The 24,651-nt window shown below is 46.9% G+C and overlaps 1 protein-coding gene across 1 annotated transcript in view; it reads left to right on the top strand.

Annotated features, from left to right (window-relative positions):
* Nucleotides 1–4,454: 4,454 nt before the first annotated feature.
* LOC139054766 (rifampicin phosphotransferase-like) overlaps nt 4,455–24,651 on the top strand; it is a 97,280-nt gene continuing 77,083 nt past the window's right edge. Inside the window, exons 1-2 of the mRNA XM_070532363.1 lie at nt 4,455–4,771; nt 24,068–24,252. Coding sequence (XP_070388464.1) covers nt 4,681–4,771; nt 24,068–24,252 — 276 coding nt within the window. The 5' untranslated portion in view covers nt 4,455–4,680. The remainder of the gene's footprint in view (nt 4,772–24,067; nt 24,253–24,651) is intronic.

Here is a 24,651-nt window from a genome sequence, read left to right as displayed (position 1 = left end):
CAGTCAGATTTAAGGCTGTGTTCATGAAGTAGAGAATGGCGGAGCTCATTTTAAGGCGACCGCCTTAAGTGGCTGGTTGCAATGGCTCGTACCAGACGAAAGTCGCGTCTGGTCCAGGGATGCAAAAAATATCATCATCAGGAATGGCTCACACCGCCGTAAGCAAACAAAGACTCAATGTCTATATATCAATGAAGAAGCGAAAGAAAAATGAACGAAAGAAGAAACGAAATAGAAAGAACGAAGATAAGACAGAATGAAAAAAGTCACGAAAGAAAGAACGAAAGGAAGACCAAGGAAAAATGAACGAACGAAAGAAAGAGAGAACCAGATAACCTTTAGGTAGGGCATTTGGTGCTCGCAGGTGTCATTGAGGCGGTCGACCTACAGTGCCATACCTTTACTTCCCGCTGCAGCTCAGTATGTCTTGCAAGAAGTCTGACCCGTCCGATCGTATAACTTAATGCACTACCTCGTGTCCAGCAGCCTTTCACGTGTTACAGGCGTGTCACATGCTGCCAAATTTTTTGTTATATCAATAGCATCAGTCAGAGCAAGATATGAGCAAAATAAGGTCAGAATAGCCAGGAGAAATATCGCGCTCAGTTCCATGGACGTCTATCGACGCCTACCACTGTACTCCGCCGTTATCTACGAGTGTTTGTACGCCCGATGTTCGCGTGCACTCTTTTGTTGACAATACTTCGGACGCTTGTTTTCTACGTACAGAGCTTTGTCACTTGCAGTGACCTTTGCTGACTGACCACACAATGCGTGCGGCTGCACCGAACACCTAATTGTTCTCTTTCTATGGCAAAGTACTGCACGTTGTGAAGCGCAGTGGCTCCTCGAACAACTGTCTTCGTGCATACTTTTTTTTCGCTATCGCCGCTCTTTTCTCTAGACACCCTATATGAGAATTTCCGCGTCACTTATTTTTAAAAGAAATTTTTTTATACGATGTGGTCGTTCGACTTTTAAGGACCTAAAACAGCCGTAGTACAAGCAGACGGGGTGACCACCTACAGAATTTTTTTTTTTACTGGCCCCCGTTTAACCTACCTCGTTACACAGAACAAGTGAACTTGAATCAAATTATTTTAAGTTGGTTCCGTGCGATGTATTTCTAGCGTTTTAATAGTATACCACGGACTACTTCATCATTCTTTATAATAGAAGGTCATAGAAGGCACAGGGCAGAAAAAATACTCACAAATGAAGTCGCAGTGGCCATGCGATAGTCGATGTGTTCCTTCTACTATGCCTAAATTTAAAAATGTACACATATAGTCTACTGCTTCTTCTACGCTGTCCGTTATGTGGCGAAATCCAGCGAGTAGCTTCCTTCTTTCTTTTTTTGTCTTGCTAACTTAGATCCCTTTACCCCTCGTATCACTCGAGAAAACAGTCGGCGCCAGTTCGGCCTCCCCTTAAAACGTTCCTCTCTCATTGTGTTTTGGAGCCTCCGTGGTAGTCTACATCTAAAGTAATACAGTATGAACTGCCATAGAAAGCTTGGTTTTGCGAATTCCCGCAGACAGAATGGTCACTGCCATTTTAGTCACTCCTTGTATCTTGATCTGGAAGCTTTATTTATTGGTTCTTTTTAAGACACCGAAGCTTTCTCGTACAGTTGTGAGTATTTAACATCAGTTTCATTTGTTCTTTCCTGGTCGGCACCTAGTCAGATTTGAGCGCCTCCTCTAATAATCAGTCTTGCCTGCACTGCCCCATTCTTTGTGAGTAGCCCTTAGCGAGTATAAGCCACAATTTTTCTCGCAATTATCATTAATATTATCTACAGAGAATGTTTCTTGACGCGCTTCCACACGCACTACGTGTATTTTCTATTCCCGTATACCAAAATTAATCTATAGGGAAACCAAGGTCAATAAATAATGAGCTTCGAAGTTGATTACAACGTTCATTAAGAAAATTCAAACCGAAACGACATAACACTGTCGCCGGAGCGTTTTTTTTTTCGTGCGCGTATATGTGTATTTGCGTGTCTTTCCTCATGTAAAAAACACCTGACTGCAGTCGACCGCAGATACAACAATTCATAAGTGCATGAAGCTGTCTCTCGCTGCTTCCGAGCGCCGACTGCATTCTAGACCACCCACGCTCTTCTAAACTCTCCCATTCGTGAGCTCTTGTAAGCTTTCCTGTTCCCTCACTATTTCTACTCCGCGACCGGCTTCATGAACATCGCACGCATACGCTTTCTCCCACTTCGACGCTCCTAATGCTAAAGCTTTAAAATTATCCTTGCGTCGTTACTACGGAATGAGCCATGTCGAACCTACCGTAAGACGTGTTAGCAGCGATCGCGAAATAAATGTGCGTAACAATACGCTTGAAGTGAAATGACGACACTTTGAGTAGGTAAGCGGGTTCACATCTGCGCTCAGTGGTCCGCTCGCTTTCTTTGCCACCTGTGGACAAAGCTTAACGCGATAGCGTTCAGAAGCCCGTGCCGCATAAGATCGTTGTCTCCGTCGGTTGTCACTTAAGGCAAAACCATTTTTCAACCACTCATACCCAGACCCCCCGTGTAACGCAAAGAATTTACTGAACTGATTGAATTTCCCAAGCTAAAATACGTGAAAAAGTCGTAAGCTACGACTTACACGCCACCTACAGAAATCACAGCTCTCGGATTGTAATTTGGCACTACGAGAAAGCATAATTAAAAAAAAAAGAACTCTTCTATCGTTTCCGGCGTCGACCATTTGCGCGCGCCGGGGCGCGGGTTCGTGTCTTGTTGGTGTGAGGACTGGGGGTCAATCCCTCTGCTCGTAACCAGTTGTCAAGATTGGAGTCGGGCATGAATTGGATGGTAGCTGCTCCATGCCGTCGTCCAAATTAGCCACGCTGAGGGCGTTGTTGAAGGGAAGGACGGCTTCTGATGGAGAACGAGGAATATCGGTTTATTTACAGTACCGACATCAGGACGTTGCAGTTCATCATTCTAGCATGACTGCGAGAGAAAGTACACTGAGCGGCCGCACAACTGCGGTTTATAAACACTTGGTCCCCACTCGAACCCAGGGTGAGGGAAACGGCGTACCAGGCACCGTAGACGAGCCGCCTCTTTGCGCGAGGGATTACACACACACATTTCTGCACAGGTTCACGGCCCTCAACCGAGGTCAGACGGTCTTCGCAGAACTCGGGGCTGACTTCCGGAGCGGTGCGTGGGAAGGGGCCTCGAACTACGTTCCCTCGGGGACTCCCTTATTCACAGCAGACCAGGTCGGCGGTGGCTGGTTCCGTCACAAAGCCTGGTTCGTCAAACTCATCTCGGCAATCCCGCGACGCAGAGTGACGGACGTGGCGCATTGTCCGCCGTCGCAACTGGCTGGCAGAACTTGCACCCCAGCGGGCCGTTCTTAACATTGGCCACGGAGTGGCATGCCCACTTCCTTGCAATACCTCCAGCTGGCGATCACTTCCCCCGCATCACTGCCCACGGCGCCCACACAAGAGGCGGTGTTTCAACCACAAAGTCCTCCTTCGTGCATAGCGTTCGCGGCCAGTGTTTCTCGGTAAATATTATGTTTACATACGCTCCAGTTGCCGGCAAGCGTGAGAAGCAGTCAGGCATCTTTGAATGCTATCGCGTTCCACTCTTAAAAGCGAAACTTAAGCATGCTCTAAATTTTTATTTTGTAATGTGTTTAGGCAAATTAAATAAAGCGAAGAACCATCATAGAGCACACCAAATCAGGGCGACAGAACGCACAAAACAGCTCCAACTAGCTCTAGCTAAACAGTTTGAATTATTGACGTGTACAATTTCGTGCAATATGGGCTACTACTCAGTGCCCATAATTAAGAGGGTCTGGAAAGTATACGCCGGCGCCCACACGTGATTAATTGGCGAAGTTAACACCTTTAGAACTCGTGGTATTTATTACAATTCTTTTCAATGGGGGCGAAATGCGAAAACACCTGTGTATTTAGATTTAGGTGCATGTTAAAGAACCCCAGGTGGTCGAAATTTACGGAGCCCCTTACTACGGCGCGCCTCATAATCAGAACGTGGTTTTGGCACGTAAGACCTTATAATTTAATTTTCCGCGTTAATTAATTTTCACATTAACGAAAACTAGGGGGTCAAAATAATTCGGAGCCCAGTACTACGGCGTGCCTTATAATCATACCATGGGTTAGAAACGTGAAACCCCATAGTGTTATTTTTTTCTTATTAGACAAAAAAAAATGGCGAAAAGCGAGTCACGTGCACAATTGGGTACACTGTACCCAGTGGGGTTAGGCATGCATCCCAAGGTGATACATGCGTAGCCCTGATACCGACATGCATACGTCGCGTCACGCGAGCACATGAGATAATGAATTGGCAAATAAGCATGTCTGCGATGGCGAAAGGAGCTTCGGGCATCACGAGTGCGCGGAATTTGCGAGCGGCTTCATCCGCGTGGTAAGGGGAGATTGCGCAAGCCGACTGCCTGGGGTGCTGCGCGCGCCGTCGAACTGCCCGCTTGCCGTCGCGCGTGCCCCCATTGTGTGTTTGGGGACGCGCTCGTCGCACTGGTAGTTCGTGTCGTGTGTCGTTGCTGACCGTGCGCGTCTATCGCCGCTCTATCATTGTCGTCGATTGTGTGCGGATGCGCGCGCCTGCGCGGATAAGGAAGAGCCCTCGCAGACAGTGCAGTCATGGCTTCGGCCGCCGCGGCGCTCTGGGCCGCTCTCTGGGCGCCGCTCGCGCAGCTCTACCGACGAGGAACGGAAATATGGCTGGACCACGGTGGGTGCCCCGCTCTTTTTTTTTTGTCACTCGGTAGAAGCTCCCCGAGCATGAAAAGAAAGACACTACGTCACATGGGACGTTGCAGATTTGCTCGACACTAGATGCGCGTTCTTCACGCGTAATAGAAACAGCCAGTCCGCGCTTTACAGTGTTCCGAGAAAGCTACTAATTCACTCGTGCGCACACTATGGCTGCCTTCGGTAAAGAAATGCGTGGGAAATCACGAAATTAGTCTCCCATAGATGTGCGGTTGGTTAGGAGAAGTGCGCCTACAGAAAGGCCTACTGCGTGGATTGGCAGAGCGTTAAAATGAAACAGGTGCGATAGTAATTCGGGTAGCATAAAATTTACCTTGGGCGGCTGCTCCATTAGCAATTTTAGCATAAGGTCAGGCCACAGCAATTCAGTTGTAACGTTTAGTGTTTTAGTGTTTAGTTTAGTGGTTTTGCAACAGCCAAGGACAGCCAGTGAGGAGCCCGTAGAAAATACGGCAACTGTAAATACCAAAACTGGTACTCTCTTTGTTTGTCGCAGCCATGTAATTATTCATAGTCGCAATATACGATCAAAAATCAGGAAATCTTTGCCTCTATTTTGAGCCAAGTTACGGCTATAGATGCGACGTCAATATATCCATTACAAGCGGTGCTTATCTGCCGGTAGCTCCGCGGCACGACGCTGCTGTCGGTTGTTGAAGGTGGCAGTTGTGCTTCACAAGTCCACGGCGTACGAGCAGCGAAGTGCGATTCGTTTTCTACGGAACGAGCAACGAACGCCCATCAAAATCGACAGCGAAATGTGGCCCACGTATGGGGAAATGTGTCTTACTTTGAGAAGTGTGAGGTGGTGCGCTGTGAGTTCTCAAAAGGCCATGAAGACTTACATGACAATCAGCGTACGTTCAGGCCGCGTGAGTCGCTGACTGACGACAGGGGCATCTTAACTTTAATGCTGCGATGGGACAAATGCCTGAACGAGTGTGCGAACTACGTGGTAAAATAGTAAGGTATGTAGATTAGTACAAATATTTGTAATTACCTGTACGTACCTTTGTTTGGCTAATAAAGACTAGAGGCGAATAGTTGTGATTCACCCTTGTAATTAATCCTTTTTTATGCCTTTTGAAAGCAATTGAGTGGAGGAATAGGTAAAGAATGATCACGAATACTTCTAAATAAACGTGTTAATTTCTGCTGAGTATTATTCTCTGCAACATTTCTGAATTCGGTAAGCCAATGCCTACTCTGGTTTTATCCCGGCTGTTGTCTTTGGTTCTTAGAAGTACGTGACTGCATTCCCAACGTACGGGCTGCAACGAATGAAACTTGATCTCGCGAACGTGCGGACTTCGGTTACTCATTTTCGTTGTGACGCGTGCATGCTTCGAATGCTGTAACAAAAAGTTGGAAGGCGATTCAACGACTAGTTGCCGTCGATGAAGGAAAATGCGTTACTGGGCTAGTCGGGGCTGAGAATGACGTCTATGAACACCATAAGTTATTGTGAGAGCCTCACTGGAGCGACAACGTTTGATCCACGTCTAGTAGATCTTGAATGGTGCTTTAATTTTTAGGCATATCCGTTATCATTATCATCGTCATCATTACCATTGCAATCATCATTATCTTCATCATAGTCACCCCAGTCGTCACAACTCAGTGACTCCAGTGACCCATACACATTGTCATCACGTGCCCGATGGTCCATGCCCAATTTACCCAGGAGCTCATATCTTGTCACATACCCATTGCCGCGACAATGCACTTAGATGTATACTGGGCCATCTTAGGGATCGGTCCATGAAGAAGGCTAGAAACATACTCGATACAGAAAAGTTGTGTAACGTCGTCAAGAACAAAGGTGCCATAACTTGAATTTTGACAACTGCACATTCACCGTTATGCTTCATGCATCAAACTGTCAACGAGAACAATACATTCCGAGGTAGGCAAATGGTGGTCAGAGATTTCGAATTCTTGTATGTTGCATTACTACACTTTCTTTGCTTTCATTGTCTGCCCACTTCATTCCATTTCTGCTATATCATAGATCTGTCCCAAACAATGTTAGAAGTTCCGAACAATGAATAAAAGAAATGAACTATTTACAACCGATCTAAACTTTACAATCTGTTGCACCAGGCTCATTGGTTATCGATTATAAAAATAGTGCAGCAGGGGATGGAGTTTAGACGCGCACTACAACCGAAATACGCAAAAATAATAGTTCATAAGCAGTTAGCAAAACTCGAATGTCCTTGTGGAAACAGCCTGATCCGCATAAATGAAAGAATGTAATTCTTTTAGGTTTGAGCCTGTAACACTACCTTGCTGAATGGGAAATGCTCCAACCACTTTCTTTTTGAATAACAAGCGCAACAAGCGGCTTTCCTGTGTGGTATTTGTACAGCCACCGACGTAGTTTGACGTAGAGCCTGCGCCAAAAGTTTACGAGATTGTGCTTCCGTGACAAAGATAAATTCTCGTTCAGCGTATGTCGACATCTCATAAGAGAGCTGTGCATAGCTTTGGTTGTGCCTATTTGCGCAGGCTTCAAATGCAAATTGAATGCGCGTGTACTGGTCTCAGAACATTGCAGTGTTTTTCTTTCTTCTGAGATTTTGAACATCACGCGTTTCTCACATCGACGGCGCGCATACCATAATATGTCACCGTGAGAAACAAGTGATTAAGAACGTTTTGAAGAGTTAGTTTGACACAGTAACGCACGACAGAAAGACATGCAAATAGGGAAATAAGACATTTTCGAATGCGTCACGTCGATCTACAAAGGACCTACTAATATGCAGAGCATTCTGTAGGCACCAGCACAAATGCCTACAGATTGATACTTCTTTTACAGCGAAGCTGATAGCCTATCAGTGGCCGGCCTTTCGCGTGTCCATTAGTGAATAAAAATTATCATCATAATCAATGGCTGTCATACCCCCCCCCCCCCCCCCAAGCAAGCAAAAATGAACTGGCGCATCCCCTCGTAATACAGAGGCTACAAGCACTCAGCAAAATCAGGCGAACAGTGCATATATTCATTGGAATCCCGCATACAACGTACAGAACAACGTACGTTTCAATAAAGAATAAGGTCAAAACAAGTCCATATCATCATCAGCCATGGATCATACCCCCGTAAGGAAGCAAAACTGGAATCGTTCATACCGCCGTAAGCAAGACATGCAATGGCTCATACCCTCGTAGGCAGAGACTACAAGCGCTCAGCAAAGTGAGATGAAAAATGCATCAATTCATGGGAATCACTCGTATAAAACACAGAGCAGCATGCGTTCAATAAAGAACAAGTTAAAAACAAGCATCCGAACCATCCATACCCCCTTCAGCAGGTGTAGTGGCTATTTCGCAACAGCTTCGCTGGACATCAACTTTCGCAGAGGCCAGGGATGTCGGCTCAATTTTCTCCAAGACGACAGGCCGCTTGAAAGGACTAGTTAACGAGTCATTTGCGCAAGTGAACAACACAAAAAGCATACCACGACTTCAAAGAAGACACAAAGACTTGCCTTCCCCTGCTTACACACTCTTCCGTCTCTTTTCCTGTTTCCTGTTCACATACCTACGAAAACCTTTTTCATGGTAAGTTAATAAACCTTGTCTTGCGAAGAGATCACCATAGGGCGTAAATATGTCATTGGCATAAACTTCATTTGACATGTTTGCAGAAAAACAACACGCTCATGAAAACATGACTGAATAGATGACGTGTCTCAGGTGAGTTGATTTTGGGAAGTTGCCGCAAGCAAAACAGGAGACTTGAAGGAAGGGACAACACGAAGCGGTACTGACAACTGACCATTTAATGAAATGAACGCCGAGCTTTTATAGATATGACCAACTTGTGCACCCCGAAAAGCTGCGTAAAAAGCAACAGAAAGACAGAGCGACCTTAAAGAGGGGCGCGATACTAAGAAAACGCTGACCGACTACTGAGGCATCCAACATGTGTGTATCACATGGAAAGAAACAAAAGTTCTTTCTGAGAAACCGAAACTGACAGCGAGCTAACGAAGTTCCCATCGTGGCGAAGTTCCCAGCATGGCCACTGCCTCTACAATCTCTTTTCCATCTGGGCATTTTTTTTGCCGATAATCTCAGTCTTTGAATACACAGGCGAGCAGCCCAAGCAAACACGGCAATGAATAGCCAAGTGCGGCCCTCCGGCTGCCTACAGCGAACTCGCTCCCTCGCAAGCGAATCGTAATGCACCTACCGGTTTGTGCAACGTAGCATCCCCCGCACATTAGTATAATCTTATATAGTACACATGGCGTGCAAGGCACCTGCGAATTTGTATGCGTCGTTTCACAGGAGGCCAGGTCCGTGGTGCCTCTTGCCACCATGCTGCACAGCTTCGAAAGCTTCTTAAAGGAAAATATCAACCCCATATTTACCAGAAATCTTCGTAAGATTATGTAGGGAAGTACTGTAAAATTTGCTTCTCCCTGTAAAGTGCTGTAAAGTACTGTAAAATGCGTGTCCCTTTGTTCGACGTCCTGTGATTGTGCGCGCGAAAGTCTAATAAGAACCATCTGCAACCAACTCGCCCAAAACGTAACGCTTTAGAAGAACGGCTTATCCATTGGTTCCAGTATCGCGTAAGGGCTTTGTGAAATTTTCTTTGCCAATTTCGACCATGCGCTTAAGTTTAAGCCGATTCACCCTTCCATTTTGAGAATCTTTAGAAATGTAGACAATTTTTAATCATACTAAAACTTTCACTAGACGATGACCTTGCAGAAATGGCTCTGGAGATTTTGTCATTCTTTTCCAGTTGCTCAAGATAGTTGAACTTCACTCACAAGCTTCTGCATAATGGTCAATCCAATTTTTAGATTTAAAGTTTGAAGTTGGATTTTTCGTCCACAGACCAAGCTTGGTGGGCCTTCAAGCCCAGGTCCGAAAAAGCGTTGCTGCCTTTCGATTTATCTGCTTAAAATTTTACAAAGCGGGGTACAGCCTCATCATGTTTTAGATCAGCGCTTTTAAGTTCATTGCACCACAAACAGCTTTGTAATTTTTGACTTCAAGTGGGACGTCTGGAAAAAACGAGTTTTCCGAGCTTTCTTTTAATTGCAGGTGCCGTATTTCATTTCATTGCTTGTCAAATTTCGCAGAAAGGACAAGGAATCATCACTTTCTCATGAACAAGCTAGTTAGGAAAAATTTTACAGTACTTACCTACATACATAAGGCTTCCCATAATGTCACAAAGATTTGTGGTAAATATGGGGTTGATAGTGTCCTTTCAGCAGCTTTTAAACTGTCGAAGTTGTGCAGCATGGTGGCAACGGGAAGCACGAGCTCGCCCTTCTGTGAAACGGAGCATACAAATTGTCATGTGCGTTGCATGCGACTGTTCATATATAAGATTCCATTAAAGTGCGGCAGATACTACATTGGACAAACCGGCAGGTGCATTAACATTCGTTTGCCAGTGAGCATGAACGTTCCCTGGGGGCAGCTGGAGGGTCACGCTTGGCTATTCATTCGCGAGGTGCTTGGCCTGCTCTCCTTTGTTTCCAAAGAATAAGATTATCGGCAGACAAAATAGCCAGCCGGAAAGATAGACTGCAGAGGCAGTGGCCTTGCGATGCTTTGCGATTGCGAGCTCGTCGTCGTGACTGCGATGGTGAGTGCGTTAGCCCGCCGTCGGTTGCGGTTTCGCAGAAATAACTGTTGTTTCTTTCCATGCGATGCACACGTGTTGGGTACCTCAGTAGTCTGTCAACGTTTTCTTAGTATCGGTATCGCACCCCTGTTTAGGGTCGCTCTGTGTGTTTCATTGGTTTTTGCGTTGCTTTTTGGGTGCACACGTGAGTCTGATCAATAAAAGCTTGGTGTTCGTTTCAGTAAATCATCAGTTGTCAGTACCACTTCGTGTTGTCCCTTCCTTCAAGTCTCGTGTTTTCCTTGCAACAACTTCCCGAAATCATGAATCACCAACTGGCCATACGCTCACACTCTGCTATGTAGGGTGAGCCTGCAAATAAGGCTTTGAAGGTTTAGCTAGCATATCGCCCGCGTGAAATGTAGGCACGCACGGGCAAACAAGAGACTTAGCCAGTCTTTATTTGCAGGTATATGTAGTGTGCCCACAAAATTCGCCCTGGCCTGCGCAAATCTTCATTCAACTGCGTAATTTTTTTTCTGAGAAGCCCCTATGGGTTTCCTTTGTAGCTTTGTGCTGCAGTCGGGCGGATGGCAATTTTTTCTTCCTGTATTAGTCGCTACTGAGGCACGCTTCCCCGGCATGTGACCATCACTTAATTTTTGAGTTACTAATGCGCGAGAAACCAAGCCTATGAAAGAACAGAACATACGAATCGTAGGTGTGGTTTGCATCTTCAACGCCTCCACAGCCGATCAAGGTTTTGCGAAATTTTACGGGCTATTCTACTGAGAGTAACTGCACGTTGTCGGCTTGAACGAGAGCTAACGTAGATGCGAGCACCTCAGGCGGAACGGCATCGACGCGCTCGCGTGATCGCATAACGACGCTGGGCAGGAAAAGCACTAGCCACGCGCGAGTCAGTACGGCGCTGCGCTGCCGATTTCCGAGAGCCGCGCATGTGTACATACGTTTGAACCTGTTGGGCAACGCACAGCTGAGCGTAGGGACACGGTCCCTAATCGCAGCTTAGCTCGGCTGCTCATCGTCTACAGCACCCGTTCTTTTCTGACGCAATATCGCAGAACGAAAACAAGGAGTACTCGCTGGTAAACGCACAAAAGAGCACGAAAGAAAAAAAAAACAGACGGAGATTTATCACACGGACGTTTCGAATGGGTGTTAATGGTAACAAAGCCCGCGTTACCACACTAATGGTATCTTCGACTGGTCGCCTGTATGCCCCGAAGCAGAGTCGGGTAGATCGGTCGTTTCCCGAGCTCAAAGGTAGGGGACAAGCGCGCAAGCCGAACGTGCGACTCGCTCTTGGAGCAGGAAATTGCTGATGCGAAACCACGTGACAACTGCCAACGTCCGATGTTTCGCCTATCCAAAGCTCCCGGCAGTGCCGGAGAAACCGGCGGACGTGCCGGCGGGACGAACGTTCGTCGAAACGCCAGCATGCAGTGGCCTAGGTTGCCAAGGTTACGGTGGGCCGTCGCCAACAGCAGCGACGCAGCGCTGCGATGATGTTTCAATCTCGATGACGGCTCCGACGACAGGGCTCGGAGCGCCTCAGAGCGCTCCAAGATGGAGGTGAGCAATCGAGAAGAACCAGCCGAACGCAGGGCGCGCACCCTCTTTCAATCAGCCGAAGACAACGCCGCTCGCCAGAGCGCTCCAGAGTGCTCAAAAACGACCAGCCGAAGATAGCATTAGTGACCTCGCGCAGCCAAAACACTCTGCTAGAAGTGGGCGCGGTAATGTCTTCTCTGATGACGTCAAGAAGTATCTGTCACAAGCTGCGGTGATATCAACATCGAAGAAATGGGACACGCACTCACTCGAGATAAAGCTGGAGCCATTGTCTGTCAGCTACGCGGCGAAAGAAACGCACCGCATGGCGAACCCACAGGAGGAATTTTCTTAAGAAACGCAGGCCACTAATACTATTTTTGGATAAAGAAAACATCATCACTTAAGAAATACCCGCTGGTTTAGACACTGTGGCATCCTTGAGCCATTTACTGCCCAAGGAAGTTTCCTGTGTCTGTTTTTGTTCCTTGCGTGAAAGTGAAACTTATTAATTCAGAGAGGCTCCTACGCACACTACAAAGGACATAGTGATGTTCCAGTGGTGCTAAGCTTTTCAAAAGAGAAATCTGGTGAAGCCTGATGATTCTTGAGAAATGCAGCCTGAGGTCTCTTCATTTGCGACCAAGCAAGATTGTCGTCAGGATTGCTTCCCGCTCGAGCCTGGTAAGGACCTGGGGCGCGTCACGATAGATGATTGGATACAAATGTCGTCAGCGCACAGACAGGATGAGTGCTTGCAGTAAAACGTCAGCAAGGCTAATATTTGCAATGTTTTATAATTAAGGACCGAGAACTGTACCTTTCGGGATGTCATGGGTGGTATAGCGTCTGACAACTTCATCGTCCGCGCATTTTTAACAAAAGCAGTATCTTGTTCAAGTAGCTCTCTATCCATGAAAGCATTCAGTCACCGAGTCCCGCAGCCTCTAGGGCATGCAATCTGGTTTGGTGATTAACATTACCATAAGCGCATTTGATACTGAGGAAGAGGGCTACTAATATACACTTGAGATGTATTAACGCGATAACGTTAATGGCACCGTGTCGCAGAAAAGGCGGTATTTGTCTCGCCCTTGGCAATGGTGTAGTTGTGCGTGAGCGACAATTTCCTTATACGTTTAAGTGTAGGCGTATGTTATATGACATGCGGTATATGCGGGTTAAATTGGCACACATCCTATCATCAAAGTTACTCATACCTTGTGTTACATTCTTGACAAATTTAGTCCTCAAAATTTTGAAAATGACAGCCCATAAACAAATGCCATGAAACAAAACATGGACAGCGCATGTCTTTTATGTTAAATCTTCTCATAATTAAATATTAGAAGTGCGAAAATATAAGAGACACCTGAAAATGATGTAATTTTTTTGTCGTGGCTGTTCACAAGTTCCAAAATCGGCCCACGCAAGGGGCCGCGTTTCCACCAGGAAGGTGGCCTTCGTGCATAGCGTTCGAAGTGAGCGTTTCCAGGTAAACATTGTGGTTACATAAGCTGAAGTTTCTGGAAAGCGTGAAAAGCAGTCAGGGAGTTTTGAAGAATATCGCGTTGCATTGTTAAAGGCGAAGCTTAGGCATCCTGCAATATTTGTTGTTAGACAGACTTAACGACGTCGAAGTCGTTAAAAGACTTCCGGCCCCGCTAAAATGCTTCCAAGGCGTTTGTGTATCTGCTACAACGCTCCCCAAGACATTCGAAACGTGCAAAATTTGTTCTTTCTATCGCTTTCTTCATACAAACGCAAAGAATGCTAACATACTCAGTGGCACATGTCGAGTCACACATACCTAGTGTGACAAGTTATCAGTGCGGGCACAGTTTACTTATTTCGAAGTTGGTGTGTTAAAGAACCGACCTTGGAAATGCTCGTCTGCTAAGCACTTCAGAAATGTTGACGTTTGCTTCTGAATTCTCTTCACAAAACCGAAATGACCCCCTCCCCGCCTCCCCCCTAAGCACATGTTTGCATTTGGGCAACCACCGCAAGATTGCAAAAATCACACGCACCAAGGGAACGGCATGTCAAGCATTTCGGAGGTACCTAGCTGTCCGGCATTGCTTGGCGTTCCGCAGATCGTTGATTTGTGGGCTAACTAATTTATGTAAATAGGGTAATTGTGTATGTGACGGAAGTGTTCGTTTCCGTGAGGACCGCAGTGAGATGACGGCGAAGGTGGCGGCGATTGTTCGACGGCTACAACATGCTTCCTACTGCGTCCGTTCTAGGCAAATTAGTACGACATGTCGGTGTTGGCTACTGCATGGGTACTCAAGTGGCGTAATCGAGAGTTGTATAGTTTCTTACGTGACCTGTGACTAAGTGTTATGCAGTCGCACGTACCTCTGTATTTGTCATGTGGTCTATGTTACAACGCCGATGGCATTTGTATTCCGGTTAATAAGTGTTAAAACGTGATCAACCTAGGCTGATCATGAAGGCGGTACAACGTACGTCGCACAATTTCTACGTAGCTTTAGCTTCTACGAGGAAAGCATTGGGGAATGTGGACCGATACTGGGGACAGGGGCCGCTTAAAACAAGGTCTCATTGCACGAGCTGTCACCATAGGAAAGAAGGCAACAAACTAACAAGTAACGCACACGTAGAATTTTTCTATGAGCTGTAGAACTCATGCGAGAGAGACGCGACAACGAGTCCGTTCGCTACTGGGGATAAATCACTTTTAACAGCGGAGCTTTTCTAAGTCGAGCCTTTGTCGTCGGTTGTCCCGTGTCACGCAGGGGGGCAGGGGGCAGAGCGTGCGTCGGGGGAAGGGGGGAGAAGAGGGGTATAGGAGCAGGTGTTGCGCCGGCGCGCGCCCTTTCGCTCCATGGATTCCCCTCGGTGCGAGCGGCAGCGGGAGCTCGCACGAGAGCGGCAGCGCCAACGTCACGCAAATCCCGAGCTTCGATAGCAAGGAGCGCAAGCAAAGCGCCAGTGTAGGGAAGCTGCTACCGCCGAGGATCGAGAACGTTAAGCGCAAGCCAAGCGCCGGTGGAAGCAAGCCAACCCCCACTTTCAAGAGAAGGCTACTCATGCCAAGCGCCAGCAGAGACAAGCCAACCCCCAACTTCGAGAATAGGAGGCCGAGCAGAACGTCCAGGCAGAAAGATTCCTCCCACGGAAGATGCCGATGGATGGTTGAAGAGAAAATTTCACGACCCTGAGTGCTGCCACAGCTGCAAGGTGTGTGATAGGCTTTGGTTTGGGCGATCCGGAACCGAAGCTCGAATCCAGCAAAATGTGGACAAGACAAACGATCTTCATTAAAAATGCGCTAAACACGAGTTCAAACTTGAAAGAACGACCACCAGCTTGGCTGTATTGACAGTGTTCACTGCTTGGAACTGGTTTCACTTTTTCTTTTATTTCATGTGCCCGTGCCGCTGCGGCAGCTCGAGAGCTGCTGCCGTTCGTGGCTCGGCCTCAAGAACCTAGCGGCTCCTTTTTATTTTAATGAATGTTTTTTAAATCATGAAGCGGACTCAAGGAGCTCGACACAGTAAGCATAATTCAAGCTCTCCTAACTAGCCATACCACCTATACAGCTCCCTACTTGACGCTCAAGCCGGCTGAAATCAAGAAACTCAATGTTTTATTCGAAAGGCAGTCAAAGTTGCCTTGACCCTGCCACCCTTGGTATCAACGCCGAAACTCCTCAAGCTCAGCGTACACAGTACGTGGCAGGCTCATAAAACCAGCCAACTAGAGTGGCTCAAGCTCACAACCACCGTAGGTGCGGTTTTGCGGTACCTCAACTACAGTGAAGGCTACATTGCAGACAAAGACCAGAAATCAAGAATCCCACCTGCAGTCCGGGACTGTATCAGCGATGCAAGTATACCATGCGATATGCATCCAACTTACCATAAGGAGCGTCGGCGAAGCAGAATCAGTGCACTCAACAAGAAATACAGGAGAGACCCTTATACGAAGTACACCGATGCTGCCCGGTATAATAAACGAAACGCCTTTGCCCTAAGCGTCACAGATCACCAAGGCAAAGAACTCGCAGCTGTCACCATCCCAGCAAGAGCCCCCGAGACTGCAGAAGAAACGGCAATCGCTCTGGCAATAACAACTTGCCCTGAAGTAGCGGTAACACTAACAGACTCCCAAGCAGCAGCTCGCAACTATCAAAAAGGGCGCATATCAGACACCGCGCTCAAAATACTTAGAAATCACATCGCACGCGCCCCGTTAACCGACACCTACAACAACTGGGTTCCAGGCCATTAGGGCATGACAGGAAATGAGGCGGCACACGCCGCTGCAGCGAGCATACCAACGGGGCTTTCCTGCCATGCCACACCAGGCCGGCCACCAAAGTAAATGGGATCGCCCTAAAGCACTAAAAAAATGTTTCTGCAACACCACCTATTCAGCAGAAGAACGTACGCTTCACAACACAAGAAGCTGAGCAAAGAGGAAGAAGTCATACTCCACCGCCTACAGACAAACACGTACGTTCACGGAATAATCATGCAAACACTATATCCTATGCAGTACTCGTACACATGCCCCCATTGCGACGTCCCAGACACCCTGCAACACATGGTCCAGGATTGCCCACTGCGTGACACATCCGCAGAACCTACCTCACAAGCTCCCCAAGATGACTCCAAAGAAAGCCGCCCAAGCCAAATGGTTCTTTGAATGAGGAATCCTCCCACCAAGGGTGAACCAGTTTCTGACTCGGATTACCATTTCAGAACATAAAAGTTCAGTTCTCTCTCTCTTAAACATGAAACGCTTTTAGCAGCAGTTGTCCGCCACCTTCAAGTGACCTTGATCCGAAAGCCAGACACGTTATCCGGGCGCTCAAACCAGAACATTCGGGCAAGCTGAGAATGAAACAAAATACCCCTCCCCCCCCCCCCCCACCCACGCCGCTTTCTACAGGGCCGCATTACATACACTATTTACTTCCAAACAAGCTACAAAAACATTGATTCCGAGCTCGTCTTAATGTTTCTTCACAATATCACTCAAGTTGCAACTTTTAGTACGCTGAAGTTTTATTTGTCATTTCCAAGAGGCCGACATTCAAAAGGCAGACACAGGGCAACATACACTTCAATTCCGGGAAATAGAATTTGCTGTGAATATACTGCGCGCCTGATGCCTTGAGCATCTGATACCCTGATTTGCCTTCACGGAGGATTCAAGAAAATCAGGAGAGAGCATTACGTCATGCAGTCAGCCTTCGCAAGCAACGCTCCGTGAAGCCAGCGATTTGCTCAGTGGCGGCCCAACACTGAGCTCTTGCATCGAGATCACTGAGAAAGAATCGAGATGTTTGGTTGCGCCTCCTTCAGACGCTTTTCTTCCTCTAGCCGGGGAGAGCGCTCAGTCTCCCTGGCGTCTTTCGCTGTCTGCCGTGCCTCCGCCGGGCTACTTTTGCTGCGCAACAGGAGTAGCGCGCCCTATCAGTAAGCTGTACCAAAGCTGTAGCGGGAGCAACCTCGGCAATGGCGTTACTGGCATCGCATTTTCGTGGTGCACGGGATGAGATAGACGGAAATGTTGGTAAATATAGTGGCACTTCGCCTTCGTAATGATAGATTTAGCTCGACGTTTACTGTTCTTTACGGCCAGACCAATTTATGCGCAACGGGGGTGGTAAGCGCACCAATTTTCATTACGAACGCTAATGTGAGAGCGCACGGCGCTATAGAAGCCAGATTGCTGCCCTGACTACGACAGAGTCGCTTAGGTGGAGCGCGAGAATGATTTGTTTTTTCACGAAGCGTGAAACACCATGGAGCGCAAGCTAGCCCAGTCTGACACCCTGTGTGAGGAGGACTTGGCTTCGACACTTTTGTAGCTAAACGCAACACTGCATACATGGACTACGCATGCGAGTCCATACCTTGACAGCACGATGGCGGTGGCGCTAACACCCTTTCGGTGTCCTAGGTGCCATCGCAATAAGTTGGCTCTTGTAAACAGTTCTTACAGCAGCAAAAATCTCGACATTTTTCGGTGCAATAGCGATGAATGTTCAAAAGCTCGTATTGTTGCTTCTGCACGAAAAAAACTAAAGTGCAAAATGCAACGCCACACCAACCCTGATATGAGTCCATCACGAAACAATTCTCGTGCATAACTTTAGGGCTCATGAAGAACACTGCGAATGCAGCTAAGGTGTGAGCTATCAGTGCGTACTGCGGTGACAATTAAGCAATAGTTAGCGCGGTACAATAAATGAAAAGGCTGCCGTATGAAGAAATTAGGAGTAAAATAATCGTATCGAGAGCGGTGAAATAGCGCAATTGCAAAAAGTACGAACTCTCGACCCTATGAAGGAAGTATTGCAGTACGATTTTTACGGGCAGTGTAATGGCGGCTGTGCGATATCACTACAAGCCCTACATGGTGTGTTGAAGTTTTTCCGCGTGTCAAAAATTTTGGGCGCATTCTCGTCTGTCGCGTTCCGCGTTAGTCGGACATACGTGTAGTTAAACAGCGTCAAAGATGTTCCAGGAATTGGTAAAACCTTGCCATCGCAGGCAGTGCTTGGCCCTACGGCCGAAACTGTAAATTTTCTTGCGAGAGCAATTTAATGGACAATGTAGGCAAATTTCTGCCGTCGTCGTTCGCGTCGCCTTTTCGTTCCGTATAAAGTCCGAGGGTGGTAAGATTGCGGCCAGTAAGCGTAACTGTAGGTGCGAGGGAAATCACGTGACGGTGAGCCGAGAAGGATGGTGACTTGGGGAGGCGGCGTGTTCTCGCGTCCGCAAGAGAGGAGGGGGGGGGGGGTGGAGCAGGGTAACCTCTTGAACACGCCAACGTTCTGACAGCGAGTGTCTGCGGTCACCGAGTGCGATGTGTTTATGTTCGCCTGCGCGCACATGCCACGGTGCTTGTTAATTTAGTTAGTAAGCGAATTTTTACAATAGTTGATGCCGCCGATAAAACAGATAATCTGTCCAATAATTTGTTATCGCAATCAACGTTCTACCTTTCGTGAGAAATTACGTTTTCTTTTTCACTATTATGACAACGATATAATATGACTAACGGGTGAAACGAGCCTTTCGAGAAATTCGCTTACAAAAAAGTTTATTTGAACAAGAGACGATACGAACACTGAGTCACATTCACGGCACAATTCCACCAGGACGATAACATATACAAAGTATGAGGCATTGTATACATGGCACGTTTTGAAAGAAGTCTCAGAGTCCACACTAACTAACATTAGACTGCCGAAAACGCACAGTTGCACATAAGCTAATTGTCAGATTACACAAAGTGATGTTCAATACATACAGTGTACACAATGGTTACGTGTTATGAAGATGTCACCCTACATAGTTTTGTAGCGATGCTATGAGATCGGTATATACAAAGATGATCGTGCATACGAGAGCACACAGAAATCACAGGTAGCTACATACATGTATATTTAGCGAACAATTTTGATGACATGGCTACAAGAACCAGGGTGGTTCAAAAATGAAGCCATGTGCGTCCATCAGCCACTCACAGAAAATTTTATGACCACTGACGACGGAACTCGTACAAGGCCATTCACTGTACCGCATGTGGAGTTATGGCCTGCCATCTGAGGCTTGCATGTTGTCTCAAGCAAGCCCCATCCTTGGGCTGCTCCGGCAGAAGATATTTCCCGATGTAAATTTAGAATACGCAGCAGTCTTCTCGATTAACGAAAATACTTGCAAGAATAACACGTAAAGAGTAACTTTTTTAGCTGGATGCACTGAATGCTTGTAATTTATTTTTCTGAAGGTTGATATTTCATGTATAAATTATGATTTTTCGCAATTTGTCAGGGATGCTGCAAATTTTTGCTTTTTTGCTTGCTTGTTTGCCTGTATCTATGTCTGTTTATTTCTTTGGTTTCTTACATTTTCCATTCTTGCTGGCCACTGCTGCCATCAACCGTATTCAATCTTTCTTTGATCCTCTGTTGGAGTCTCCCACTTTTTGCCGTCTCGCTACATGAACTTCTGAGATAGACGGTGCGTGGCAGGTAAAGGAATGTCGCTCTAATAAATTGGCAAGTGAAAACGGAAAGTGCTATTTTTCAAACTTTTTCATCGTATTTAGCCCATCTTTGTGTACATTTCAGGACGAAAGCCTCCTCAGCCTTCTTCAATTATCACTGTTTCGCGCTGGCTGATTCTAAGTTATGCCAGGTCAACACAAATTAATTTTCTGCCGTCCTCGACTGTGCTTTCCTACCCTTCAGACCTATTATATAACTAGAATAGATCGCCGGTTATCAGCAGTACTCCTTTACATGGCATGCAGCTCCATTTTCACTCCTATTGTTAACTATAACATCGACTCCCCCTGTTTCCTCTCTGATCCAAACCGCTCTCTCCGTGTGTCCTTATATTACGCGTAACATTTTTCCTTCCATGCTGCGTTGTACTGTCTTTGACTTCTTCTCATGTTTTTATTTTTGTTACTATTCAAGCCTCTTCCCTATATGGTACTAGTTGCGGTTGACTGCAATGATTCTATGCTTTGCAAAGATATCAGTAAGCAGACGGCCATTGTAATGTGCCCAGTGTGCCCTCGAACCCCTTTTCATTCTTGTGTAAGTTTTATTCCCGTGATCAGTGTTTCCCGTGACTAACTGACCTAGGAAAACGTACTCTTGAAATAAATTCTTGAGGCTGACTACCGATCAGGAATTCTTGTTTGTCTTGGCAGGCTATTGAACATTGCCTTTGCCTTCCGTATATTACTCGTCAACCTTACTCGTACACTTTCTCTTATAATGTCTTCAATCATTTGGTACAGTTCATCCCTAGCGATGCTGAAGATCAAGTACGTCTGCAAACCGTAGGCTGCTTACAATCATCGCTGCTATCCCTTCCAAGTCTAGTCGCTTGACTACTTTGTCCAAGAATGCAATAAAATGCGTGTGCTAGAACTTTGAATTCTAATTAATTCCGAATTGCTGTGAAGCCGTACGAACCGATTAGAACCAGTTCAAACAATTATATGCTTGGTCCAAAGCTGAATCTGAACCACAACAGAAAATATGCCTAAGCTTGAACCCGAACTCGAAAGTTTTTTGTTTGACATCCTGGTAATGACGGTTATCTTTACTCCACGCGCTGAAGTCAGCGTGCCGGTAACTGCGGAAGTCAGACCCTCGGAGCAACGGCTCCCATATGTGTAGTGCACGTGGGCAAGTTAACAGTGAAGTGTAAACATCCGTCTTGTGCCAGGGTCGTACAGTACCGGCAGTTGAAATCGTCCTTGATAAAACCCTTCTAATTGCAGGTGACAGTAGTGGCGAGGGTTACCTTAAAGCCAGGATTCTGCTCAGAAAAACTTCGTACCCAGTCTCCCATGACTATTTTTACATACCGACCGTTCGAAGTTGTCTGTTCGGGCATATGCCCAGAGATACCCAGTATACAAGCTTCATAGCAGGCACAGCAGCATGCGGCCGCCACCATCCCGTAAGATGTGAGAAAGAGGAGGGGGGGGGGGTGTAGAGAGCCGAAAAAGCTTCGCTTTTAAAAATAATCCCAATGAGACAGCTGGGTAAGTTGAGTGCATCTACTTCCGCTGTCTTCAATACCACTGCGAGAGCGGTTGCAGCGGAGATGTTGGACCACTTAGAGATTCGTTATCTCGAATTCGGCATCTCGGTATCTCTGTTTCCTGCATTCTCCCCTAAATCACTTTCTTTCCTGCCGCTCACCACGGCATGACTCAACTATTAAGTCGCGTCTTGCTTGAGCGGCATCCTTGTGAAGCAAGCCTTCCGTAACGTAACGAATGCCTTAGGGGAAGTTAATTGCTTTGACGTGAAACGTCTTTCGAATGGCTCAAAGGGCGCCGCTTGGTTAAACTGATGTAGCGATAAGATGCTATAGCAATGTAATCTATATGTTTGCAACTATACTATACCCAGGCAGCTTACGTTGGTATCATTGCATAAAGAAAATGAGTCATTAACCAACTACACACGTGTCACGCGCGCAGACGGAACCACTTTCACGCCACGCTTCACAACATTGGAGCCAAACTTAGCTTCGCGCGCCGCACTCACGTAGGCGCTGCTCGGCATTGCGTTCGTCCATGCGAAGGGGAATGGTCGTGCTTGAGGAAGCTTCCTAAGCTATAATGAGATGAATTGATCAGCCTAAACCTGGTTTTCATTGCGAATCGTTAGGCCCACAAACGTGCAATATGTTGCACAAATTTCGTGCGTGCTCGGCTGTGCATAAGCGAGAGAGACGCGAACCGTGGCGTCATCGGCGCCAAATTTTCATACGTACCTGTGTCAATGTCATGTAGCCTATGTTCAAATACGGTGGCATACGCACTCTGGCGAAGAAACGCTAAAACCTGTGCGACGTGGGCCATTCATGCAGGTGGTTTGCTATGTCGCAGAGATTTTACGGTAGCATTAGCTGCCGAAATGAAAGGACTGGGTATAGTGTGGGCTGATCGTGAAGGTCGTGCAAGCTAACACAGTGTCTCAAAGACCCAGCTGGCTTTCTGCCAGCGTATATGCATATGATTGGGGTTGATGGCTAAAGCACAGAAATTCCGTGCTGGAAATAAGACGGTTCGTCCTACCATCGGCCACGCGTTTCCTTTCATCAACCGAAATGAGGCGACGCAGGATCCTAGCTGCCTGCCTACCGCAATCTGCTAGGCATGATGGAGTGACCCCCGTCACAGTAGCCCAGTGGCTATGTGGTTGAGCTGTTCAGCTCGAGGTCATGGGCTCGGTCCCTGCCGCGTTATCCGCATTTTGAAGAGGCCAGAATGAAAAAAAAAATGAAAAGGAAAGCCGCTCAAGCATTCAGATTTAAGCGCACGTTAAGACCGCAGGTCGGATTAATCCAGAGTAGCCCGCTACGACATGCCCGAAGATGAGATCGATATTCTGGCGCGCAAAACACCAGCAATTTTTAATGACACAAGGAATTTTTCGCATTAAAAAAACAATGTGCTGCCGTTGGAGGCCGAATCGACGACGTCCGCATGACGCGTGCAATGATCGGCCAGTTGGTGGTCGGTGCTTCTGCATTGACTCTCTTATTATCTCTGCGCGCTTAGTAAACCTAGTCATGCACGTGTTATCCAGTGCAACGCTGGGTTCCGATGGCGGTTGTGCATTCTCTACCTAACCACAGGCGCACCGTACTACAAGAAGGAGCAGCAACATGGGACAATAGGCCCTCCCATGCTAGATTGAGGCTACAAAATGATCGAGAAGAATCAGGGGAACTGGCGGACTGAAAGACACGCATGACAAACGACTCCCATGCTAAAGAAGACAGAGGTTCACAGGAACATCAAAGGCTGAAGTAATTAACACTGCTAGAACAAGGAGTGTCAATGAAGCCAACGTTTCGGCAAGATTTCTCTGCGTTGCATTTCTTGTTCTGCACTGTTCAGCTATGTATCTTCCGCCTACAATATACCTCGCGGTAATTGTTGTTTATTGCGATTACGCAACATTTCAGATTACTCGAAATTAGCACGAAAGGTGCCTCGCAGCGGAACACCCACTGCATATTCATCTTCCCGCTGATCGTACCCTGACGCTCATTCACTTTCTTGGTTGATGCAATGTCCAGTTCTCGCTGCTCATTGCTTGCCGCACAACAGCGACATTTCACAGACGGTGTCTTTCACAAATTACCACTGAGGAATGTGGTGCGCGTGATGTAGTTTTGCTAGAATTCTCAGTTCTTCAGCATATTCCTGCTAGTTTTGGGGGGCTGAAAGTAACACATGTACAGGTGATGCCACGGAATCCCGTGTTCGCTTTGACAGTGGCCACGCCTGTACGTCACCGCGCTGCGCATTTTTTTTTTGCATTGCGGTAGTGGTGTTACCGTGCGTCATTGGAAAGGAAAGGATAGGAATAGGAAATAGGAAAGCCTTAAATAGGAACGCCTAAATAGCTGGGTTGCACCTGCTTTTCAAGTAGGTGTTGTCTACGAGCTCGGCAACTTTAGCATTACTTCAGCAGTCAGTGGCACTGTCACGTTCAACTGGTTGAAGCCACTCATTTACTGACGATTCCGTTAATTTACACAGGATTCATGCACCTGCTTCGCTATCTGCTGGCCGTGGCGCGTTTGACATACCTGCTACAAAGGAAGGGTCGGCGGTTCGAATACGTGCAGCCACAAAAATGCGATGACACTGTCAGCAACTGCGCCGTTTGCGCACCAGATGAATGGGCCAAGGAATGTCCACGTCCAAACAGTCATTTGGAGAAGGTGAGTACGTTCTGCTTGAGTAGAAAAGTTGAGCAATAAACTTAAATATAAAGTGAAGGAACTCATGGCAAGCTTTCAAAATGAAAAGCAACTGCATGCTCGGCGGTTAGAGAAATTAGGTCGGCCCTGTGAATTTCCATATAATACAGAACTGTGAATGCATGAAATACCACATTTAAGAAAAAGTCAAAAATATATATTAAGGAGACTTTCACGAGGTTGCATAAATTACGGTATTTATTGTGGCATAAATACACACTGGATATGTGAACAAGCGCAATAAAGGCGAATCCACCTGAGGAATGACTCGCCCTCTCTCTGGCATTGTTACACCGGTACTCCGAGCAGCCAGTAGTGAACGGGCACCACAGGCTCAAGCGAACACTTTCACGCGGTTAT

The sequence above is a fragment of the Dermacentor albipictus genome, chromosome 1 (assembly GCF_038994185.2).
Source record: "Dermacentor albipictus isolate Rhodes 1998 colony chromosome 1, USDA_Dalb.pri_finalv2, whole genome shotgun sequence".
Taxonomy (NCBI): Eukaryota; Metazoa; Arthropoda; class Arachnida; order Ixodida; family Ixodidae; genus Dermacentor; species Dermacentor albipictus.
This window is presented reverse-complemented; position numbering and strand designations above follow the sequence as displayed.